General features: G+C 30.5%; 1 protein-coding gene across 1 annotated transcript in view; it reads left to right on the forward strand.

The window, feature by feature from the left end:
• LOC111698335 (WASH complex subunit 5) overlaps positions 1 to 18,950 on the forward strand; it is a 34,563-nt gene extending 15,613 nt beyond the window's left edge. The window contains exons 19-44 of the mRNA XM_023468652.1: positions 230 to 348; positions 1,692 to 1,770; positions 1,828 to 1,855; positions 2,079 to 2,127; positions 2,190 to 2,259; positions 2,973 to 3,060; positions 3,959 to 4,058; positions 4,653 to 4,715; positions 5,411 to 5,497; positions 6,534 to 6,601; positions 7,684 to 7,736; positions 8,382 to 8,419; positions 9,213 to 9,279; positions 10,265 to 10,330; positions 11,753 to 11,833; positions 12,251 to 12,330; positions 12,610 to 12,677; positions 12,984 to 13,044; positions 13,276 to 13,330; positions 13,639 to 13,715; positions 14,444 to 14,547; positions 15,355 to 15,407; positions 16,384 to 16,467; positions 17,044 to 17,128; positions 18,042 to 18,153; positions 18,688 to 18,950. Of these exons, the coding sequence (XP_023324420.1) occupies positions 230 to 348; positions 1,692 to 1,770; positions 1,828 to 1,855; positions 2,079 to 2,127; positions 2,190 to 2,259; positions 2,973 to 3,060; positions 3,959 to 4,058; positions 4,653 to 4,715; positions 5,411 to 5,497; positions 6,534 to 6,601; positions 7,684 to 7,736; positions 8,382 to 8,419; positions 9,213 to 9,279; positions 10,265 to 10,330; positions 11,753 to 11,833; positions 12,251 to 12,330; positions 12,610 to 12,677; positions 12,984 to 13,044; positions 13,276 to 13,330; positions 13,639 to 13,715; positions 14,444 to 14,547; positions 15,355 to 15,407; positions 16,384 to 16,467; positions 17,044 to 17,128; positions 18,042 to 18,153; positions 18,688 to 18,798 (1,946 nt within the window). The 3' untranslated portion in view covers positions 18,799 to 18,950. The remainder of the gene's footprint in view (positions 1 to 229; positions 349 to 1,691; positions 1,771 to 1,827; positions 1,856 to 2,078; positions 2,128 to 2,189; positions 2,260 to 2,972; positions 3,061 to 3,958; positions 4,059 to 4,652; positions 4,716 to 5,410; positions 5,498 to 6,533; positions 6,602 to 7,683; positions 7,737 to 8,381; positions 8,420 to 9,212; positions 9,280 to 10,264; positions 10,331 to 11,752; positions 11,834 to 12,250; positions 12,331 to 12,609; positions 12,678 to 12,983; positions 13,045 to 13,275; positions 13,331 to 13,638; positions 13,716 to 14,443; positions 14,548 to 15,354; positions 15,408 to 16,383; positions 16,468 to 17,043; positions 17,129 to 18,041; positions 18,154 to 18,687) is intronic.
• The last annotated feature ends 2,698 nt before the right edge of the window (positions 18,951 to 21,648 follow it).

Genomic DNA, 21,648 nt, shown 5'->3' on the forward strand with positions numbered 1-21,648 from the left:
TGCAAAGTTTTTGCGCAATTAGTTGTTGCAGCTACAACACTTTTTTCTCAAATGTTTTTACGCGAAATTTAACATTGTCTTTGCATTTTTTAGTTAAATTCACTAACAGTTTGCGAAATATGAACGAACATTTTCGCATTTCATCGCAAAAGTTTTCGAGAAAATGATGCCATGAAAAATGACATTAGCACTAAAGGCAAGAGTGAAAACCATTGTTTCCTTGTTTTAGCGGAACAAATATCCCAGCTGGATGTAGACGATGCTGAAAAGTCGTCTTACATTGCTGTTCAGCTGATTCAAGCGCTAACTGAGGCGCGTAGTTTCAATCAACTTAGTTCAAATCTACAGGTAGAGAATATTTCATTTTACCAATAGAATCAACAAACTTAACGCAAGAAATACTATCGAGTGAAGGAGAAAGATTTTATCTATGAACTTCGGAAAAATCAAGCAAATTTTTGATATGTTGTTTTCTAATGACGCAGATATTTATTTTTTTAGTTAAATAGTTAGATGTATGCAAGGTTATAATTCAAGGAAAGTTAATTGCAGTTGCGTATACTCTGCGTACATATTGAAACCAGTTCTCTGTGGGCGGAATATTTAAACAAGAATAGATGCATAAGTGTTCGTTTAGTATCCGAGGAGGTTAAACGCATTAAATTTTGATCATTTTGATAATTCACATAATAGTTCACTAGGGCCAGAATATTTCATTGATTGTTTATGTGAAAGATGGATTCCAAATCAGGCTTCGACATCCGTCTTGTGTTTACATTACCACCCAGAGACAGTACACTGTAGTACAAAAGATGCGTAGTGCGTACACCTCTGAAATAACTTTCCTTGCATTATAACCTTGGATATATGAAGCTCTTTAAAACTGTTTCTGCATATTTCATACCGATTTCTTTATTTTTAACAATTACAAAGAATTAAGTATTACATTCTTGTTTTATGATTCTTAGAGGAAAAACTCCTTTGAGAAAATTTCCAAGACAACATTTTATAAAATTCTTGTAATATCTCCGAAATAAATAAACACTGCACATTTTCAAATAAACAAAGCGACCCTGAAAAACACGTTCAGGCAATTTAATTCATGATAATTAAAGAATTTCCTTTGGACAAAAAATCAAACTTTCAAATTTGAATTTTTACCTGATCTTTTTCTCAGATAAATTTTAAAGTCCAAGATTTAATTGTCCACTTGTTAACTGCACCAGTGCACAGACCTCTGTTGCACAGGCACTGCTCTTCCTTTATACATATAAGTCATATAAGCATGTCAAAGAATGATCAAAACAGAAGGAAAATATAGAGATTAAAAAAAATGCATTTTGTTAACCCTACTAATTTTATCAAGATATATTATTTAAAAATCAATATTTAATTTAATTTGATATTCAGGAAAAAAGGACAGAGACACCTTCATTTTGTATTTTTGCGTTGTTTTATTACTCGTAAACATTAAAAACTTAATTCTAATTGTCAATATTTTTCTGAGAAATCCACAGATCCTTTTAGCTTGTGTCTAAAAAGTTTCTACAGTAAAAAAGTTAAAAAACTTATTTTTTCTTACTTTCAAATTGTTTCAGCGTAACACATTAAAAAACATTAATAATTTTCACTTATTGAAACATATAATTTTGGATCATTAATTTTTTCCTAATCTCGAAACCTATATTCAGGTTATTCAATATCTGTCTGAGACAGAGAAGAATTTACTACAAATGGTCCAACTTGTTTCTGCCAAAGATCAAGTTCTAGGTGAATTATTTTCTAAAAACTAAATAAATTTGAAATTAGATAATTTTTTTCTTTCAGTTAAAGTTCAAATACTTGCGGATTTCAGGTAACTGATTTTGAATTAATCCGAATTTTCAAATTATGTAAAATAATTAATCTAAATAATTAATCAAATATTTTATTAAGTGACATTGGTCTGTTCATTGCATAATTGTTGTGTCTCATAATATTTATACTATTTAAAGTCTCAACTTTTGTCGAAAGTCGTCTTCCTATTCCAGAGTTTTCTGGTTCTCTTAAAACAGGCTGACATTTTGATTTTTTTTCAGCTATGGCTGGGAGCTTGTACAAAACTTCACACAAATTATGCAATCCGAGGTTTGTAATTTATACAGAAAAATTATAAAAATAGTTTTACAAACATACTTTTTTACTTGTAGATAAAGAGTACGCCTTCTGTAGTGTCGGATATCAGATGCGTTTTTATCAAGATGTCTGGGGCAATGGAAGGTATTTAAAATTCAATTGATCAAAAAGAAAAAATTGAAATATTATCGTAAAGCATTAAATCTTGTAAAAATGAAATTTGAGATGCTGTACACTTGCGGCAGTGCGCTTACCAATAGCACTTAGTTGCCCACACCCACACTGTAAACACACACAGAGAACTAATTGGAGTCTATGAAATGGTTTCATTTTCCGGATTTCAAAAATATCCTTTACCATAATTTCAGAATATAATTTCTTTTTAATTCCATTAAATAATTTTCGAAATTCAGGAAATAATATTCCGTCATCATAGATATTTTAATCTTTATTTTGTCCATTAGGAAAGAACTAAATTATGAGATGTTAAGATTATAATTCCTAAATTCACCTAATTTAATTCCAAAATCAAGTCGTGAATTGTATTCTGTAAAAAACAGAAAATAATTCCGATATTTGAAGGATTTATTTCTGTTCACCGAGTTCATCCCTGATTAGTTCCAAGATGGCTACCACCAACGTGCAGTTATAGTTCTGCGATCTTGAAGTTCCTTAACTTGATCAACGAATTTTTACTTGAAACAATTTGCTTGCAAGATCGGTCAGAATTTCAGAAATCAATAGTCATTATACACTCTGGATGATTTGTAGGGAACATTGGTCGAGGGAACCCTGTTTAAAGTAAAGTAGAATTGTACACAATTAATTATATTTCTATAATTTAAATAATTTTACAGGAGCTGTTCTTCGTATTAGTGAAGCTGAGAGTTCAGATCTTCTCATAGTTTCAGAACATTACTCTAGAACCCTGGTTACATTTATTAGGTAACATTACTCTAGAACCCTGGTTACATTTATTAGGTAATATTACTCTAGAACTCTGGTTACATTTATTAGGTAACATTACTCTAGAACCTGGTTACATTTATTAGGTAACATTACTTTAGAACCCTGGTTACATTTATTAGGTAACATTACTCTAGAACTCTGGTTACATTTATTAGGTAACATTACTCTAGAACCCTGGTTACATTTATTAGGTAATATAACTCTAGAACCTGGTTACATTTACAAGGTAACATTACTCTAGAACCCTGGTTACATTTATTAGGTAGCATTACTCTAGAACCCTGGTTACATTTATTAGGTAACATTACTCTAGAACCCTGGTTACATTTATTAGGTAACATTACTCTAGAACCCTGGTTACATTTATTAGGTAACATTACTCTAGAACCCTGGTTACATTTATCAGGTAACATTACTCTAGAACCCTGGTTACATTTATTAGGTAATATAACTCTAGAACCTGGTTACATTTATTAGGTAACATTACTCTAGAACCCTGGTTACATTTATTAGGTAACATTACTCTAGAACCCTGGTTACATTTATTAGGTAACATTACTCTAGGTTACATTTTTTATAAAGGGAAAAGGTAGAAACAAGGTTACGCTGATATGCCGGTTACAGCCTTACAGGGGTTTCTTCATTAAATTGAAACATTTTATTTAATTTGATTTGCTTTGATTTGATTTGATTTGATTTATTTTGTTTGATTTTATTTTTGTTCAATTGATTTGATTTGATTTATTTTATTTTATTTTTGTTTAATTGATTGAATTTTATTTGATTCACTTGATTTTCCTTAATTTGATTTGATTTGCTTTGATTTGGTTTGATTCAATTTGATTCAATTTGATTTGATTTTATTTAATTCCAGGAAGGTGCTACAGGTTATTCCTGACTCCATGTTTGATCTTCTTGATCAAATTATTGCTCTCCAGGCTCAAACACCAGAAATACCAACACGGTTAGAAAAGGTGGATTTATTTTGAAGATTTATCAGATTTTGAAATAATCATTATTCTAATTTTGTTGCTAATAGGATCTTTATGAGACACAACAAAGGTTTGCAGTGTTGTATATTTTTATCTGTGCAACTTGATGGACAACTAAACTCTGGCTTGGATTTTGATCCCCATTCCATACTAGATTATTTATGTCCCGCAATATATGTACTATTTCACAGGAATGAAACCGAGCTGGTTTACAATACAAAATACATATTTTCAGTGCTTCAAAATATGTCAATTTTGCATTAATAGAATAAGAAAGTTACAGACTATTTTTGATTTTTTTTAAACACCAACCAGCCGTTAAACCATTCTCTACTCTACTCTACAAGCTACCCCCTCCTGCTTCAAAATAATTAAAAAGTTTAAAACGTAAGGAATTTTTAGAAGCCCTTTAGTTTAAGTCGTTTTTTACGATCTTTAACTTTTTCAATCGATATATTTAAAAGTTCAATTTGGGTGCATTACATGGCTTTAAAATGGATTGTCTAAGACCAGTATTAATATTAAAAAATGAATTCTTCAGGCTAAAATATTTATTTAAATTAATGCACTATCTAGGATAAACTGAGAGAGGTTTCTAACTTTGATAAAAGATTTGAAATCGCCAAACTAACTCATCAGGTTAGAATAGGGCATTGTATTTATTGGGATATTCTCAACTTGATTGGGATAATCCCAACTTGATTGGGATATTCCCAACTTGATTTATAATATAAAAATAGAAAATATAAATAAAAGGAAAAGGAAAGGAAAGAAAAGGAAAGTTACATATTTTTGTTTACATTTATTCATTATAAACTAGTGGTAGATCGATAGTATTTTTCGACGATTACTTACAACTTTTAGAAATAAATATTATAGATTTATTTGTAATGTTTAAAATAAAAATAAAATAGACTTTATGGGGTGTGGAAAAGGTAAAGGTTTTACGCAAAACGGGCATTTTCTGCATCTTTTTAATTTATGTTTTATTATATCTTTTACTCTTTTGATTGGGATAATCCTAACTATAGATTGGGATAATCACAATGGGAATAATCCAACTATAGATTGGGATAATCCCTACTATAGATTGGGGTAATCCCTACTATAGATTGGGATGATGCCGACTTAATTAGGATCGATTGAGATAATGTAATTATTGATTGGGATAATTGGAATTATTGTATTGAATATTCATACCACTGAATGGGAAAACCCCTCTAATGAAAAGGATAAATTGGGATAAAGCAAACCAATGAAATGATAAGTATGGATAAATATCTAAAATTTAAGATTGTTTTCTGTTTTAAAGCTTATATTCGCATGATATGTAGGTATCAGTTCTAAGCCGCGGCATTATGGCTTTAGGCAAGACCTTGGTTGGAGTAGTTCAAGTAGACCCACACAAACTGTTGGAGGAGGTATCAGAAATATCATATAATGCGAAACAAAAATTATAAATTTTCGTATGAACACTGTACAGTGGTAGGCGTTGATATCAATACAATGAAGACGACTTTTCTATTCAAGTTTTGATTTTTTAACAAGCTTTTTTCAAATTGCAAGTTTGCAAACAAACAAAGAGAAGCTTTAAATTGTTTATATGTTTTGTGTATCCATGTTGTTTGAAAGCTTTGTGGAAATAAAAATGGAACTGAAAAGTCGTCTTTATTGTATTGATATGCGACGATGGCTGTAGAAAAGGGGGAATCAATTTCTTAGTAGGTTTTCACCTCAGGCCTAGCGTGAAATTTTCGTAATGTTGGACGCTAAATGGTTGCAACAATTTTCTCATAGCTGTAAATCAATTTTTGGATATTTCTGATATTAAAAGATAAAAAAAAGATATTTATTATTTCAGTAAATTAGATATTTATGATGTAATAGTGTGAGTATTTATAATTCGCTAAATTTTTCTTTATATCTCGTTTCCTGTCTTTTTTTTTGAAATGATTGAATCTATATAGATTTAAATGTTACCAACATAGGTCGGTGTAGATTTTGAAAAAACGGTAGTTTTTTTTTACTCAACCATAAAAGTTTCTTAAATAATAAAAAAAACAATTGTCTTCTTAACTAAAGGAAAGCTTTTTGGAAAAAAACTGAAAGAACAATTTTTTGCCAAGAATGATTTTACTAAACGAACGATTTAAAACGAAAATTAACAAGAAAAAAGGGAAAATGAAATATAATTTTTAGAACAAAACAATTTTGTATGAACGATTTAAAAAAAGGGGTTTTTACAAACGATGGACGAACAAATAAAAAAGCTGAAAGTGCCCATCCCTAGGTCGGACTGTAAAATAATATAATTTTACTGCGGAGAAGTATAATTTTATGTAAGGTTTTATTAAAATGTAAACATTCGGGTCCAGTCAACAGAAAAATCTATTTTTTTTTATCAAGTAAAGATATTGTAAAAAGTAAGATTTTTATTAAATATTTCTTCTTCTTCAGGGAATGAGAAGAGAATTAATCTCACGGGTTTCACTTCTTCTTCACAATACTTTTATTTTTAATCCCAGGTACATTTTTAATCTTTAATCCCAGGAACATATTTAAGTTGTTTTTATCCCAGCCTAGGTCAATGTTTAATTATTAATCCCAGCCCAGGTCAATATTTAATTCTTAATTCCAGCCCAGGTCAATATTTGATTTTTAATCCCAGCCCAGGTCAATATTTAATTCTTAATTCCAGCCCAGGTCAATATTTGATTTTTAATCCCAGCCTTGGTCAATATTTAATTTTTCATCCCAGCCAAGGTCAATATTTGATTTTTAATCTGAGCCCAGGTCAATATTTCATTTTTAATCCCAGCCCAGGTTACTGTTTAATTTTTTATCCCAGGACAATAATTCAATTTTAATCTTAGCCCAGGTAAATATTTCATTTTTAATCAAAGCCCAGGTCAATATTTGATTTTTAATTCCAGGTCAGTATTTCGTTTTGAATCTCTTGAGTTAATATTTTATTTTCAGAACCATCCCATGTCGATATATCATTTTAATCCCAAGTCATTATTTTATGTTAAATCTTTAGTCCCAAGTTAATTTTTCATCTTTAATCCCATTCCAAGGTAAATATTTTATTTTTAATCCCAGGTCAATAATTCATTTTTAATCCCAGGTCAATAATCCATTTTTAATCCCAGGTTGATGATCCATGTTTAACCCCAGGTCAAAATATTTCATTTTTAATTCAAGGTTAATAATCCATTTTTAATTCCAGGTCAAAAATCCAATTTTGATCCCAGGTCGCTGAATCCAATTTTAATCCCAGGTCGCTGAATCCAATTTTAAATCAAGGTCCTCCAGGTCAAAAATCAATATATTCAATTTGTTATAAAGTTGATTCACTACGGTACCTTCCTCAAAAGATACTTCTTACCAATAATGCATCATATATATTAATTTTCAATTGTTGTTACTTCCGCAATAATGAAAGAAATTGTTAGCTTTGAACAGTTTTTAAGATAAAAAACGACAAATTTTTTCAGGAAAATCATCGGAGAAAGGTTTAAATGGTACAGTAGGGAATCGGGTTCAATCTTTTTTTACAAGCATTGTTCACTAGAAATTACAGTTCTTAAAAAATGTATTTATTTAGATCCAAAGAAAGGTTTGGAGAACTGACCGATAAAGTCACAAAGAGTTGGAAAGGTTAGACTTAAAGAAAAATGTATTTCCCATGAAAAGTCTCCTAATTTACAGTACCATTGCTCTCAGCACATTTGTGGTTGCTTGATGTCAACGTAAAGGAATTCATATTCATATTCATATTCATATTCATATTCATAATTATATTCATATTCATATTCATATTCATATTCATATTCATATTTATATTCATATTCATATTCATATTCATATTCATATTCATAATTATATTCATATTCATATTCATATTCATATTCATATTCATATTTATATTCATATTCATATTCATATTTATATATTTATATTCATATTTATATTCATATTCATAACTCATAAACACTGGACTGATTTGCTTCAAATTTTGATTGGGTTACTCCAACGAGGGAAGGGTGGCTGCTCTTAGGGTTTCGGATTGCTCCCAGGGTTTTGGAGTGCTCCCAGGATTTTGGAGTTGCTCTCAAGGTTTTGGAGAAAAATCAGATTCCGTTTTAAGAATATTTAGACCAAAGATGATCCTAAAGGTGTTTGCCCTCCAGGGGTCAAAATAATAGAACAAAAGCAAACCTTTGTTATGCCAAGTTTTAACTACTAGATAAGCCTCTGAATAAACTTTAAGATTTGTTCATTATTGAAATATTTTTTCTTCAGTGATGGAAAGTTTTAGAAAGTCTTTTGAGTATATCCAGGTATTTTATTTTCAAATTATATTTGTAGGACTATATTGGGATATTTACCCTAATATACAAATTATATTTGTAGGGCTATATTGGGATATTTACCCTAATATACAAATTATATTTGTAGGACTATATTGGGATATTTACCCTTATATACAAATTATATTTGTAGGACTATATTGGGATATTTACCCTTATATACAAATTATATTTGATGGACTATATTGGGGTATTTACCCTTATATACAAATTATATTTGTAGGACTATATTGGGATATTTACCCTTATATACAAATTATATTTGTAGGACTAAATTGGGGTATTTACCCTAATATACAAATTATATTTGTAGGACTATATCAGGATATTTATTCTTATATACAAATTATATTTGTATGACTATATTGGGATATCTACTCTTATATCCAAATTATATTTGTAGGACTATATTGGGATATCTACTCTTATATACAAATTATATATGTAGGACTATATTGGGATATCTACTCTTATATACAAATTATATTTGTAGGACTATATTGGGATATCTACCCTTATATACAAATTATATTTGTAGTACTATATTGGGATATCTACTCTTATATACAAATTATATATGTAGGACTATATTGAGATATCTACCCTTATATACAAATTATATTTGTAGGACTATATCGAGATATTTATCCTTATATTCAAATTATATTTGTAGGGCTATATCAAGATATTTATCCTAATATACAAATTATATTTGTAGGACTATATTGGGATATTTACCCTTATATACAAATTATATTTGTAGGACTATATCGGGATATCTACTCTTTGTCTATGGCAAGAGGAAATATCAAGATTGATCAACTATGCAGGTTTATTATCTTTTTTTATTCTGGTATTTTGCTAAAGCGAAGAACAAGATCTTTATAGTTTTAAACTGTAGATGTCTAGGGCTTCCAAAAATCTAAATTAAGGCGTTGTGAGTTCCATAGTTATATAGTTATATAGTTATATAGTTATATAGTTATATAGTTATAAAGTTATATAGTTATATAGTTATATAGTTATATAGTTATATAGTTATATAGTTATATAGTTATATAGTTATATAGTTATATTAGCCAAATTCTAGAAATGGAATAATTAGTATGACAAAGGAATTGAGTTTTTTCACAAATTAAATTTTTCTAATCGCTATGTTTCTGTAACCTAATGGTGTAAAAATTTGATATTTCAAACTTAAATTATTTAATCTAACAGAATTCATAATTTAAAATATCAAGGGTCTTCGATATTGAGTTGAAATGATAAATCAATTATAAAATTCCATTTTGTGGGAAGAATTCGACTTCTTTTAGACTCATGCAAATAGATTGTTAAGTACAATATATGGCAACGTAATATTTGTACACTCTCAGTACAGTTGTATTCATGGGTTGTATTCTTACATCACAAGTGTCAACTCTGTATTGTGTCCGACAAAATTATTAATAATAGTGATAATTTGGGATCTTGCAATGAAAATGGTGCAAGTTTATGTGTTATTTATGTTCCGTTTTCACACTTTTTTATTTAATCTTGAAGAACATGTCAAATAATGTGAGAAAATTTCGTTTTCCTTGTTATTTTTGACACTTGTTAGTTGTTACGTCGTGTATAATTGATCCATTTCTCTGTTGCCACCTATTGTACTTGATAATCTATTTAGACTCATATGACATATCCCAATATTAAAACAGTTAATAGCTCTTTTGAGTTTCTTATCTTCTTCTAGTTTTTAAGTAGATTAATATATTGCTAACCCTTATTTATAAATTCATCTTCTTTTATTCATTAATCATTAACGTTTTTTTTCAGTTGAGAGAGAAGCATCCATGTTTCTTCGCGGACCTACGCAATTTCACAGCCAGTATCAGAGTAATGGTCAGTATTGCTTATATTAATATGATTTTTTCAAAAATTAATATAGAAGCTGTTATGGTCATTTCACCCAACACAATATCCATAGTCACAACTTTCCCAACCTTGATTTCCCTAACCTGGATTTTCCCAACCTTAATTTCCCAACCTTAATTTCCCCAACCTTGATTTCCCCAACCTTAATTTTCCCAACCTTGATTTCCCAACCTTAATTTCCCAACCTTAATTTCCCCAACCTTACTTTCCCCAACCTTAATTTCCCCAACCTTGATTTCCCCAACCTTAATTTCCCCAACGTAAATTTCCCCAACCATTAATTTCTTCAATAGGTACTTTCCCAACAACATTTTTCCCATGCAGGAAAATTCTTTGATAAAAATATCAGTTTTTATAAAGAATAATTTTTAATAAAATTAATAAATATATATTAGATTATTAATGTTTTAACATACAGGTTGTCTACAGACTCGTTTGTAATCGGATTTTCAAGATTAAGACCATTTTTAAAATCTACGGTTCAGTGAGCACAACGTTAGGCTATTGATCTAAAAACAAAGAGAATAGAATATACATTAGAGTGGAATTTACTAGAAAAAAGTGTAAAACGGCCATTTTGTTGTACTGTTTCCATATTGCAGGTGTACTTCACATATTTGTGCTATATAACCTTTTGGGCCCTGGAATAGCATTTTATAGAAAATCTAAAATTAATATTAAAAGAAAACCAAATTATGAAATAGGCTGGTTTCATAAGTGACCAATCATACAGAGAGATTCCTCAAATTCCCCTCTAATATATATTCTATTCTCTTTGTCTAAAAATGACAATTTTATAGGCCCCTTAAGTTTCCAACTGGAGTAAGTAAATTTGGTTAAAAATAAAGATAATCTCCGTTGTATAATGGTATTAGAAGACTCTTTGAGAGCCTTTAAAATGGTCATTTTTAGATCTATATTGTGCTTAATACATCGGACATTTTACGTAGATGTTAAAAAAGTCAATTTTGAAACTCCGATTACAAATAAGTCTGTAGAAATTAAACCAGTTCCATATGTAGCATATATTTTTGAAAATTATAAGGTTTTTACTGAACAAACGATTTTTTCTAACAAACTTTTGAAACAACGAAACAACAAATTAATCAAATGAACGATTTTACTTAATGATCGTTCAGTTAGAAAATGAAATAAAAAGAGCTCATACCCTACCCTGTCCTAGTTGCACCTCTGCCATACCCTACCCTGTCCTAGTTGCACCTCTGCCATACCCTACCCTGTCCTAGTTGCACCTCTGCCATACCCTACCCTGTCCTAGTTGCACCTCTGCCATACCCTACCCTACCCTGTCCTAGTTGCACCTCTGCCATACCCTACCCTACCCTGTCCTAGTTGCACCTCTGCCTGTCTTTAATCAGTTTGTTTCAGTTATACCTATCCCTGAGCACAAGCTAAATATAGACGATGCATCAAAAAACTTTATGGGACGAATTGCCAGAGAGCTCATAGGTGGGTCTTTTAATTTTTGGACATGAACATAATTCTAAAAGATATTTTTTAAATTTTTTAAATTTGAATTATTAACAAGTGATCGCCTCCAATTTGTTTATACTTCTATAAAGATAATATTTATATTTCTGATACAGGTGTATCTGAATATTAGAATGTAGTGTATGCTACTATATTTGTATTTCTGATACAGGTGTATCTGAATATCAGAATGTAGTGTATGCTACTATATTTATATTTCTGATGCAGGTGTATCTGAATATCAGAATGTAGTGTATGCTACTATATATATATTTCTGATACAGGTGTATCTGAATATCAGAATGTAGTGTATGCCACTATGTATATTTCTTATACAGGTGTATCTGAATATCAGAATGTAGTGTATGCCACTATATATATATTTCTGATACACAGGTGTATCTGAATATCAGAATGTAGTGTATGCTGGGGAAGATGAATCCTGGTTTTCTATGAAGCCTCCGCACTCCTTAATGGTCAGTTAAACAGACAAATTATAAACTTTAATTTAAAATTTTTATTCAAAAAAGATATCAGACACACTTTCCCACTGTACAAAATTTATAGGAATTATATGTTATATCTTGAACATTAAAGTGATAAATATTAAATACACATATTATCGAAGAAATTTGTCAATTATTGTGAAAAATGGGAAAAATTAATTGTAAATAATTTTTAAAGCATTTTTCAGTTGTCTTTTCTCTTAAAAAAAGCATCGCATGCTCACAAGGGTTTAATTTTAGTTTGTTTAGGTGAGTGAGAGTGTGATTAATCAGCTTGGACTTAGTATTGGAGTGCCAGGAATAGCGGGACTATCAAGGTAGGACTTTTTTACAAAATTGCTTTTTATCGATAGTCCCTTTTTTCTTGATCTTGGATTTTCTTTCGGGATCACATTTTTTTCAGACAGAGTTAATTTCATTTTGCCTGAAAAAAAATATTTCATGTCTAGTGAAACTTGACTAATAGTAATGAGCATTTTCTCTTTCTTTTTTTTAAATTATCCAATCATTCTGTATTTTTCTGCTTTTACGTCTCTAAGAAGGTGCCCTTAGATCGATCCTAACAAAGAAGTATACTTTTGACGGGCAGAAATACAGAATTTCTAAAGTCTCATCCTGTACAGACTGCTTGGTCTGATGTCAGTGCAGAAGATGCAAAACCTAGTGGAGGTTCTACAAAAAGAGGTTTAAAATATTAGTTACGGTTTTTAAACGTAGTTTGCATTGAATTCCAAACAACTATGGAGCATAAAAGACGTAATTTGAAGTTGTTGTAAAGGAAATATTTTTATGAGTGGTTTTAAAAATAAGTTATTGAGTCTAACAATCATCTACTTATTCCAAAGTTCTATGGGCCTGAATGTTTATAAAGCCAAACATAATCCTAACTTTACATTTAATACATTTTTTTTTCAGATTTTGGAAGAGCAAGATGTCTTCAAACTTTTGGATCAAACTCAGGAACATCTTGGTAACTAAACGATAAAAGTTGGAATAAATGATATAACTTACTAATTTAAAAACTCTAAATTTAAATATTTCTTTATTGATCTATTTTCAATATCAGAGAAGCAACAGGGGAGGGGGGTCATCTTAATCCAGTCCAATCCTTGCATGATTCGAACCCGGAACTTCGGAGTCATCGAAACAATTTTATAAAATGTCGCCTTGACAATTTTTTTTAAAATTGAAAATTATGAATACCCGGCAAGATATTTTAACTTAGTAAAATTTGGATATTATAATAAATATAAAAATAATTGAAGGAATTTTTACAAGGTTCGTATTCGGACCTGGTTCCCTACCCGGCTAAAACCTATGGAACAATCCTAAATAAAATTAGTAAAAACATACAGGTATGCAAGGGAAGATATTAAACCATTTTCAAAAGAGAGCAATTTCTTGGGTAAAATTTGATTAAAAAAATTTAAATACACAAATTTGAAATTTTTAATTTAAAAAGATTCATACCACAAAAAATAGTACAGAGAAATTAAAGGGAGTTTTCGCGAACAATTAAATGAGGGTCCTGCTGAACCCTTAAAAAGTCGGATTCGGTCGTTGCTAATTTTACATCATCAGTTACGTCTATTTGGAGAAATTGATTGAACACGCCTACAACCCAATAGAGCCTAATCCCCATATAAATTCACTTAGTTGCGTTTATTTCACACAGACTGTAAATAATTCGATTAAACAAAATCATTCAGAGATTGTAATTATTAAATAATGGATTTTTTTATTATCAAAATGTAGTTAATGATTCACAATATTCTTTATGTTACATGATCAAAGTGATTTGCGAATATTAATTCCTGAAATTTCGAGGATTTTTAATAATGAAGGCGACATTTTAATTCTTTCCCAGAAATGTTCAAAAATCCACCTTCAGTCGTTCAAACAAAAGTTTTAAATTTATTTGAATTTTTTTTAAATAGCTTTGTCGTCCCTTGCACAGATGACAATACTCTAAAGTATCATAAATATGTTATAAAAATGTTATTCTCTATATGCTTGAGACAAATTTTATATTTGTTTTGATTTGAAAACTACGTCTATTCATGTCCCATATCTTTCTGTTTAGAATATAAGTGTACTGATTGTGTCCCTGGGACAATTAACAATACTTCGCCAACTGATGTCCCATCATCTCTCTGGGTCTGCCAGGTTTCAGGCCAAGCTTCTCAGGTAAATGGGTCAGCTCTGTGTAAATGATACTTAGTGTAAGAAATGATACTTAGTGCAAGAAATGATACTTAGTGCAAGAAATGATACTTTGTGCTTAGTGTAAGAAATGATACTTTGTGTAAGAAATGATACTTATTGTAAGAATTGATACTTAGAATAAGAAATGATACTTAGTGTAAGAAAAGATACTTAGTGTAAGAAATGATACTTAGTGTAAGAAATGATACTTAGTGCAAGAAATGATAGTTATTGTAAGAAATGATACTTTGTGTAAGAAATGATTCTTAGTGCAAGAAAAGATACTTAGTGTAAGAAAAGATACTTAGTGTAAGAAATGATACTTAGTGCAAGAAATGGTAGTTATTGTAAGAAAAGATAGTTAGTACAAGAAATGATACTTAGTATAAGAAATGATAGTTTTTGTAAGAAAATATACTTAGTGCAAGAAATGATACTTAGTGTAAGGAATGATACTTAGTGTATGAAATGATACTTAGTGTCAGAAACGATACTTAGTGTAAGAAATGATACTTTGTGTAAGAAATGATATTTAGTGCAAGAAATGATACTTAGTGTAAGAAATGATACTTAGTGTAAGAAAATGATCTATAAGCCTGGGTTAGAACTAATGTCCCTTGAACTAGATATATCATATTTACCTTACAATGTAAAATTATAAAAACCAAACATTGAAATTAAAGAAAAACCTGTCAATTTAATAGATAAATTCCAAGAATAGTTTATTCAAAAATCTATTTATCAAAAGCTGATAAAAAGTTTCAAAGACAAAACATTTGTTCTCCTCAGATCCACGGTTGAAAGTCTTCAAGCTGGAATCATCACTGTTGGGCAGACAAAAGGTAAAATAAAGTTGATTGTTAAACTCATCTATATGGCACAGAGTGGACTAATAAAGTCAATTTGATTTCGAACTGGACCGACCCTGCTTTATGGCCTGAGTGACGAGTGGAAAGTACTGGCCCAACACTAACCTATGACTGCTCAGTTTCAACTTTAATGGCGCGGCCAGAATTTGTACAGTACCCGGCCTATCAACCAGGCCTATTTGTACAGTACCCAGCCTATCAACCAGGCCTATTTGTACAGTACCTGGCCTATCAACCAGGTCTATTTGTACAGTAATACCCGGCCTATCAACCAGGCCTATTTGTACAGTACCCGGCCTATCAACCAGGCCTATTTGACCTACCCCACTAGCTTAGTGTAGTGTTAGAAGATAACACAATAAAGAAGAATACATTCATTTTCCAAAATAGTTGTTCATGAAAAAATAAAATTTTAAAGATCAAGTGAAAAACATACACAGCAGATTTTATAAATCATATATATTACAATTTCAATTCTTGTTTGACAACAAGGCCCACAATCAATTGTCTGTCCCTATAAACGTCAAAAACTAAAGAAATGATTGGGCCCAAATCTTTATGGTAACTCAGAAAAAGGTTTTAACTGTTAAGCCAGTAAAAAATGTGCCTCAAAATAATTTTTATTTTTATTCTTTGAGATTGAAAATGAAAGGGTCGTAAAGGGACTTTAAAAATCTAGTCTAAATATAACATAAAATGTATTGTCTAGCGGGAACTAACGCCAAAGAATCTGATCCTATCAGACCGATTTTTTTGCAGTATCTCACATAACCCATAGGGCACCTAAAATTGAAAAATTGTGACTGAAAAAGATCGGCTTTTACTAATTTTGAAAATACACCAATTAAAGCAAACACATTTAATAAATTAAAATAAATATAAATAGTTAAAGGCTAAAATCTCTTTAAAAAATCCCTGTAAATTATAGAATAATGGATCTCTTCTCCAGAATCTGGGTTTAGAGAGGAGAGTAAGAGAAACCTGGTATCTGAGCTGACAAGTATCACTCAATGGATCGGACTTGATCAGCCAGGTTTTAGAAACCAATGTCCGAATTTAATGAATTTGAGCCGCGTCTTAAATTCGCCAAAAACCGGTTTCAATTGAGCGCCGGCTTAAATCTTGAAACATTGAATTCAATAAACCATATTTAGGCCGCGGCTTAAATTTAGGCCACCACTCAAATTCTTTAACTTCGGCCTCAAGTCACTTTTTTAAGAGATCATCGTTTTTGAAAAACTAATGATTTAAAATTATCATTCATATCCATGAATGTTTTATGAACGATTCATAAATCATTGTTTGAACAACCTTGAAAAAATCTAGATTTTACTAAACGAATTTTTTAGCAAATTGTTATAAAACGAACGATTAAATTGATTGCCCGGTTAGTTAGAAATCGTAAGTAGAATTAGAAAATTAACGATAATTCTGAAAACGAAAAAAAAATTTTTTTTGAATGACTGAAAAAAACCAAGCGAATTGGGTTATTAACGATCGAACGATAAATAAACTAATTAAAAAAGCCGAATGCGCCCATCTCTACCTTTTACTTTTTAGTTTTGTATTTTATAATTTTTTTAGATAAATAATAATTTGTTCTGTTTAGTTGATCAGATTTATATTCCATCTCCGGTTCCAATTAGAAACTTGGAACTATTCTTGGCGCTTCTCATCATACATCAGGTTTCAAAGTAAGCAGATAAATTCAAAATGGCTGAGCTTTTTCTCTGAAAAAGACTGTAGACGTAATTTCAATTGTGTCCAGCATTATTTATAGAGAAAGAAATTTGTAAACAAACAACATTTTTGAGAACGGACGGACGGACATTTTTTTGTGAATGCTTGTGTCGATCAGAAAAGAAAACAAAGGATGGATAAACGTCTTGGATCGTTCAGAGCAATGGAAAAACAAAAAATATTAAAAAAATCCATCTAAATGGTTCAAACAAACTTTAGAACGATTGTGTTTTACAGAACAAACAAATTTTTCAAAAGATTTTGACAAAAACGATAGTTTTGAACTGACTTTTCACAAAACGATTCTTAATTTACCGAAAAACAGTTTTATCTGCCAAACTTTTTTTTCTGAGCGAACTGAACGAACGAAATCTTTAGAATGAAAACCTTTGAAGCTAAAAAAACAACACTATTTATCCAAAATATAGATCAGATAAAAAGTTCATTTTTTGAATCAGACATGCAAGAACATTACTTAAAAGGTCTCTTGAAACACGTCTACAGTCCTATTTAAACATTACTATCTTCAATATTCAAATTTCATCGGATATCTTCAATATTTTCTTATTAATAAAAACTTTAATTTGTTTAAAAAACGTCATTTTCGATAATGGTTTAGTTAGTAGTAGGTTAAGTGTTATAGCAATCAATACACGGTCAAAATATGATAATTAATATTTTTAAAAGCATTTAAATCCAATGAAGCTATGTTTTGCAAAAACTTCTTTTTTAATATCGTTTTATTACTATTGATATCATTAATATTATTAACAATGCCATTATAATATTAATTTTTCTTCATTATTACTAGCATGATCATTATTGTGATTATTAACTGTTAACATTACCATACATCATTAAATCTAGATCTGTCTATAACCCCAGTACAGGGTTTCTCCTGAGTAGACGACCTGGAGAAATGGATCTTTTCGTCCTAGTTCAAGGAGTTCATGTTCTTCTTAATCATTATCATCCCCAGGTACTATTAGTCCTGGTTCAAGGATTTCATGTTCTTCATCATTATCCCCAGGTACTATTAGTCCTGGTTCAAGGAGTTCATGTTCTTCTTCATCATTATCATCCCCAGGTACTATTAGTCCTGGTTCAATGTGTTCATGTTTTTTTTAATCATTATCATCCCAAGGTACTATTAGTCCTGGTTCAAGGATTTCATGTTCTTCATCATTATCCCCAGGTACTGTTAGTCCTGGTTAAAGGATTTCATATTCTTCTTCATCATTATCATCCCCAGGTACTATTAGTCCTGGTTCAAGGATTTCATGTCCTTCATCATTATCCCCAGGTACTATTAGTCCTGGTTCAAGGAGTTCATGTTCTTCTTCATCATTATCATCCCCAGGTACTATTAATCCTGGTTCAAGGAGTTCATGTTCTTCTTAATCATTATCCCCAGGTACTATTAGCCCTGGTTGAAGGAGTTCAAGTTCTAGATTTGTTTGATTTCAGACAAAGATCCGACTTATGTCAGAATAATGAATAAAGATTTTTTTAGTTGAAAATGAAGATTTCGAAGATTCTTAAACAAGCTGAAGACTCTCTCAGGATTGGAGGGGATACAGTACAGGCGGATAATATTCATTTGTTTAATAATTGTTTGATGTAATTTGTTGGTTATCTATTCATATTTTCAATATTTAAAAAAAGTTAATATAAATGTTTGTTCTTCGACAAATTGTCGTTATATTATTTTTAATCCTTTTTAAAGAGAAATATTTATTTTCGTTTATTTTGAAATGAAATAAATGCGTTAAAATACACTGAGATCTAGTATTTACAGTATTAAAATTTGTGCATTCATAAAACTATTTTCTTTGTTCACTTGAATATATGTATATCCTGTATCTTTATACTCCAAGATAATGATATCTCTATATAGATATCCTGTATCTATATACTCCAAGATAATGATATCTCTATATATATTTCCTATAGCTATATACTCAAAGATAATGATATCTCTATACATATATATTCTGTATCTATACTAAGATAATGATATCTATATATATCCCATATCTTACACTCTAAGATAATAATATCTCTATTTATATCATGTATATTGTATATGTATATAGAGGCGCGTAACAGGATTTTATCCAGGGGGTGGCAAGATTTCCAAGATAATGGTATATCTATATATATTCTGTATATATATATATATACTCCAAGATAATGATATCTCTATATATACTTTGTATCTATACATATATACTCCAAGACTATCTGAAGTGTAAGAAAATCCCTTGACTAGTTGCTGTATGGTCTCTATAGTCTATATAGTGGGGGGATAATCCCTCTAATAATCTTAGTTATTCACACATGTCCGACTATCTATATATCTAACCATCTATGGTCCCCCCACCCCCAAGGGGTTGAAGAGGGGGCTAGAAGAGACAAAGGATGTACAACAGAAGAATGAAATTGGGGAAATTCGAAGTATAATATAAATTTATATTTAGAATTCTTGTGATAAAAAGGATATATACGTACACTTAAAATAAACAAAGAATTCATGTCCCGGGAATAGGCTGTGCGGTTAAAACGTATTCGCCTTTCATGAATGATCGGTAAAAGGTATCATATGTAGAACAATTAGTGCAAAATAAGTCAAATTTTCATTCAAATATATCAGAAAAAAGTAAGCAAAAAGAAAGAAAGAAATAAGATATTCTGACGGAGAGGCCCGTCAAAACGATCCCCCTTTCCCCTGTAGTTTTTTGGTGAGCATTTGAAAAGTGATTGAGCTAAGAGGCTTAAGTTTTCTGGCTTTTCTAACTAACACATGCCACTTCAGCCTCCAATCAGGGCTTTTATACCAACTGCCTTAGTTCTTAGGCATACTGCCTTAATGCCATATTTTACCTTTACCCAACTAAATCTATATTTAGACCTACTTCCGGTCATTGGATTCCGGCTTTTTTTATCGCTTTCTAAAGCCATGAACAAAAGGAAGCAGATTGCAGAATTTTTGACCAGAAATTGCACATTTTGAATTTTCCTTGAATACAAATTTAGTTTTTGAAAATTTTGCAAATATTTTGCATAATTGAATTTGCCGCGGCAAGGGCTTTTCAAAAATGTATAACTTATCATATTGCGCGCACAGTCACACTTTTGGTTTTGCTTAATAACTTATTATTGCAATAAATATTTGAAATTGTGCAAATTTGCAATTTCTTTGCAGATAATTACCGCAAATTCGCAATTGTTTTCGCCGATTATTAAAATGTATCAAATGTTCTAGATTTGTATCACAATACGGAAATATATTAGGCAACCCAGACGTCGGCCTGACTAGGGTTAGCACGTGCCCCACGTTTAAGGCCTTATTAAACCTATACCAGACTAATTCTGTATCAGGATCTACTTTCAGGTTTTTAGCTCTTTAAAAAGCCTAAAACATAAGAAATTACATTGCATAATTTTGGCAACGAAACTCTGCGCGTTTTATTTTTATTTTTACTTTACAGAATATTTGCACATTTTTTTTTCTTTAATACACTCATTTAGGTTTTGACAATTTTTGCTTATTTGAATTTGCTGGGTTAAGGTTTTTAAAAAATTATAAATTTGCCACTTTTTGCGCAATTTTTGTTTTTGCTAAATAACTAGATTTCTGAATACTTTTATCGAAGGAAGTCTTTATTTTGAAAACAATATTTAAAACAGAGGAAGTTAAATGACACTATAAGTAAGGGGTTTAATCTTTAAAAAAGCAACATATAGGTTTTTGTTCAAATTAATGTAGAATTTTGCCAAAAAACTTCATAAAAGTACTCGTATCAGGGCTTAGCAAAATAAAAATTAAGATAGTCCGGTAAAAATCAAAGCCGAAAAATCTGTGTGTTGAGTTCAGTAGACTGTATGTAGCGCACACCGGAATTTGAATTCGAATACAAACTGGTTTCGATAAGTTTACACACAAATATACAAAAGGTCTTAAGGGTACCGTTGTAAATCGGGCATTGCATATTTTGCATGGAGGGTCACAGTTAAGCTTAAAGTCTCTTTAACCCAATCTATTCAATAAATAAATAGTTATGGATATTTATTCAATATAAATTAGATGTATTTATAATCAATAAGTTTGCATATTTATTATTTTGTTTTACAGTGCGCGCGGAGGTATTAAAAAACAGTTTAAAGTATTTTTTATTGCGAGGGTAGCTGGTGCACCGTGCAATCCCATTACTAAACTTAATTATTTGTGTACGCAACTAATTTCATTTAGCAACCTTACGAGCTCTGCATCTTAATTCATTGTCAGAGACCCCATATAAGTTAATTGTAAAGCTGCAACCGTTCTCTAATAAAATTAATAATTCCATTTTGCAAGGTTTCAGACTTTGGTCTCAGTACTCCCTTCCTTTCTCCTTTCCTTGCCAGCTTTGCGCAACTTTCCCCAACACTCTTTCCCCATTCCCTTAACCAATAAGATCACGTTCAGCCTGAT

This window comes from Eurytemora carolleeae, unplaced genomic scaffold (assembly GCF_000591075.1).
Source record: "Eurytemora carolleeae unplaced genomic scaffold, Eaff_2.0 scaffold325, whole genome shotgun sequence".
Lineage (NCBI taxonomy): Eukaryota > Metazoa > Arthropoda > Copepoda > Calanoida > Temoridae > Eurytemora > Eurytemora carolleeae.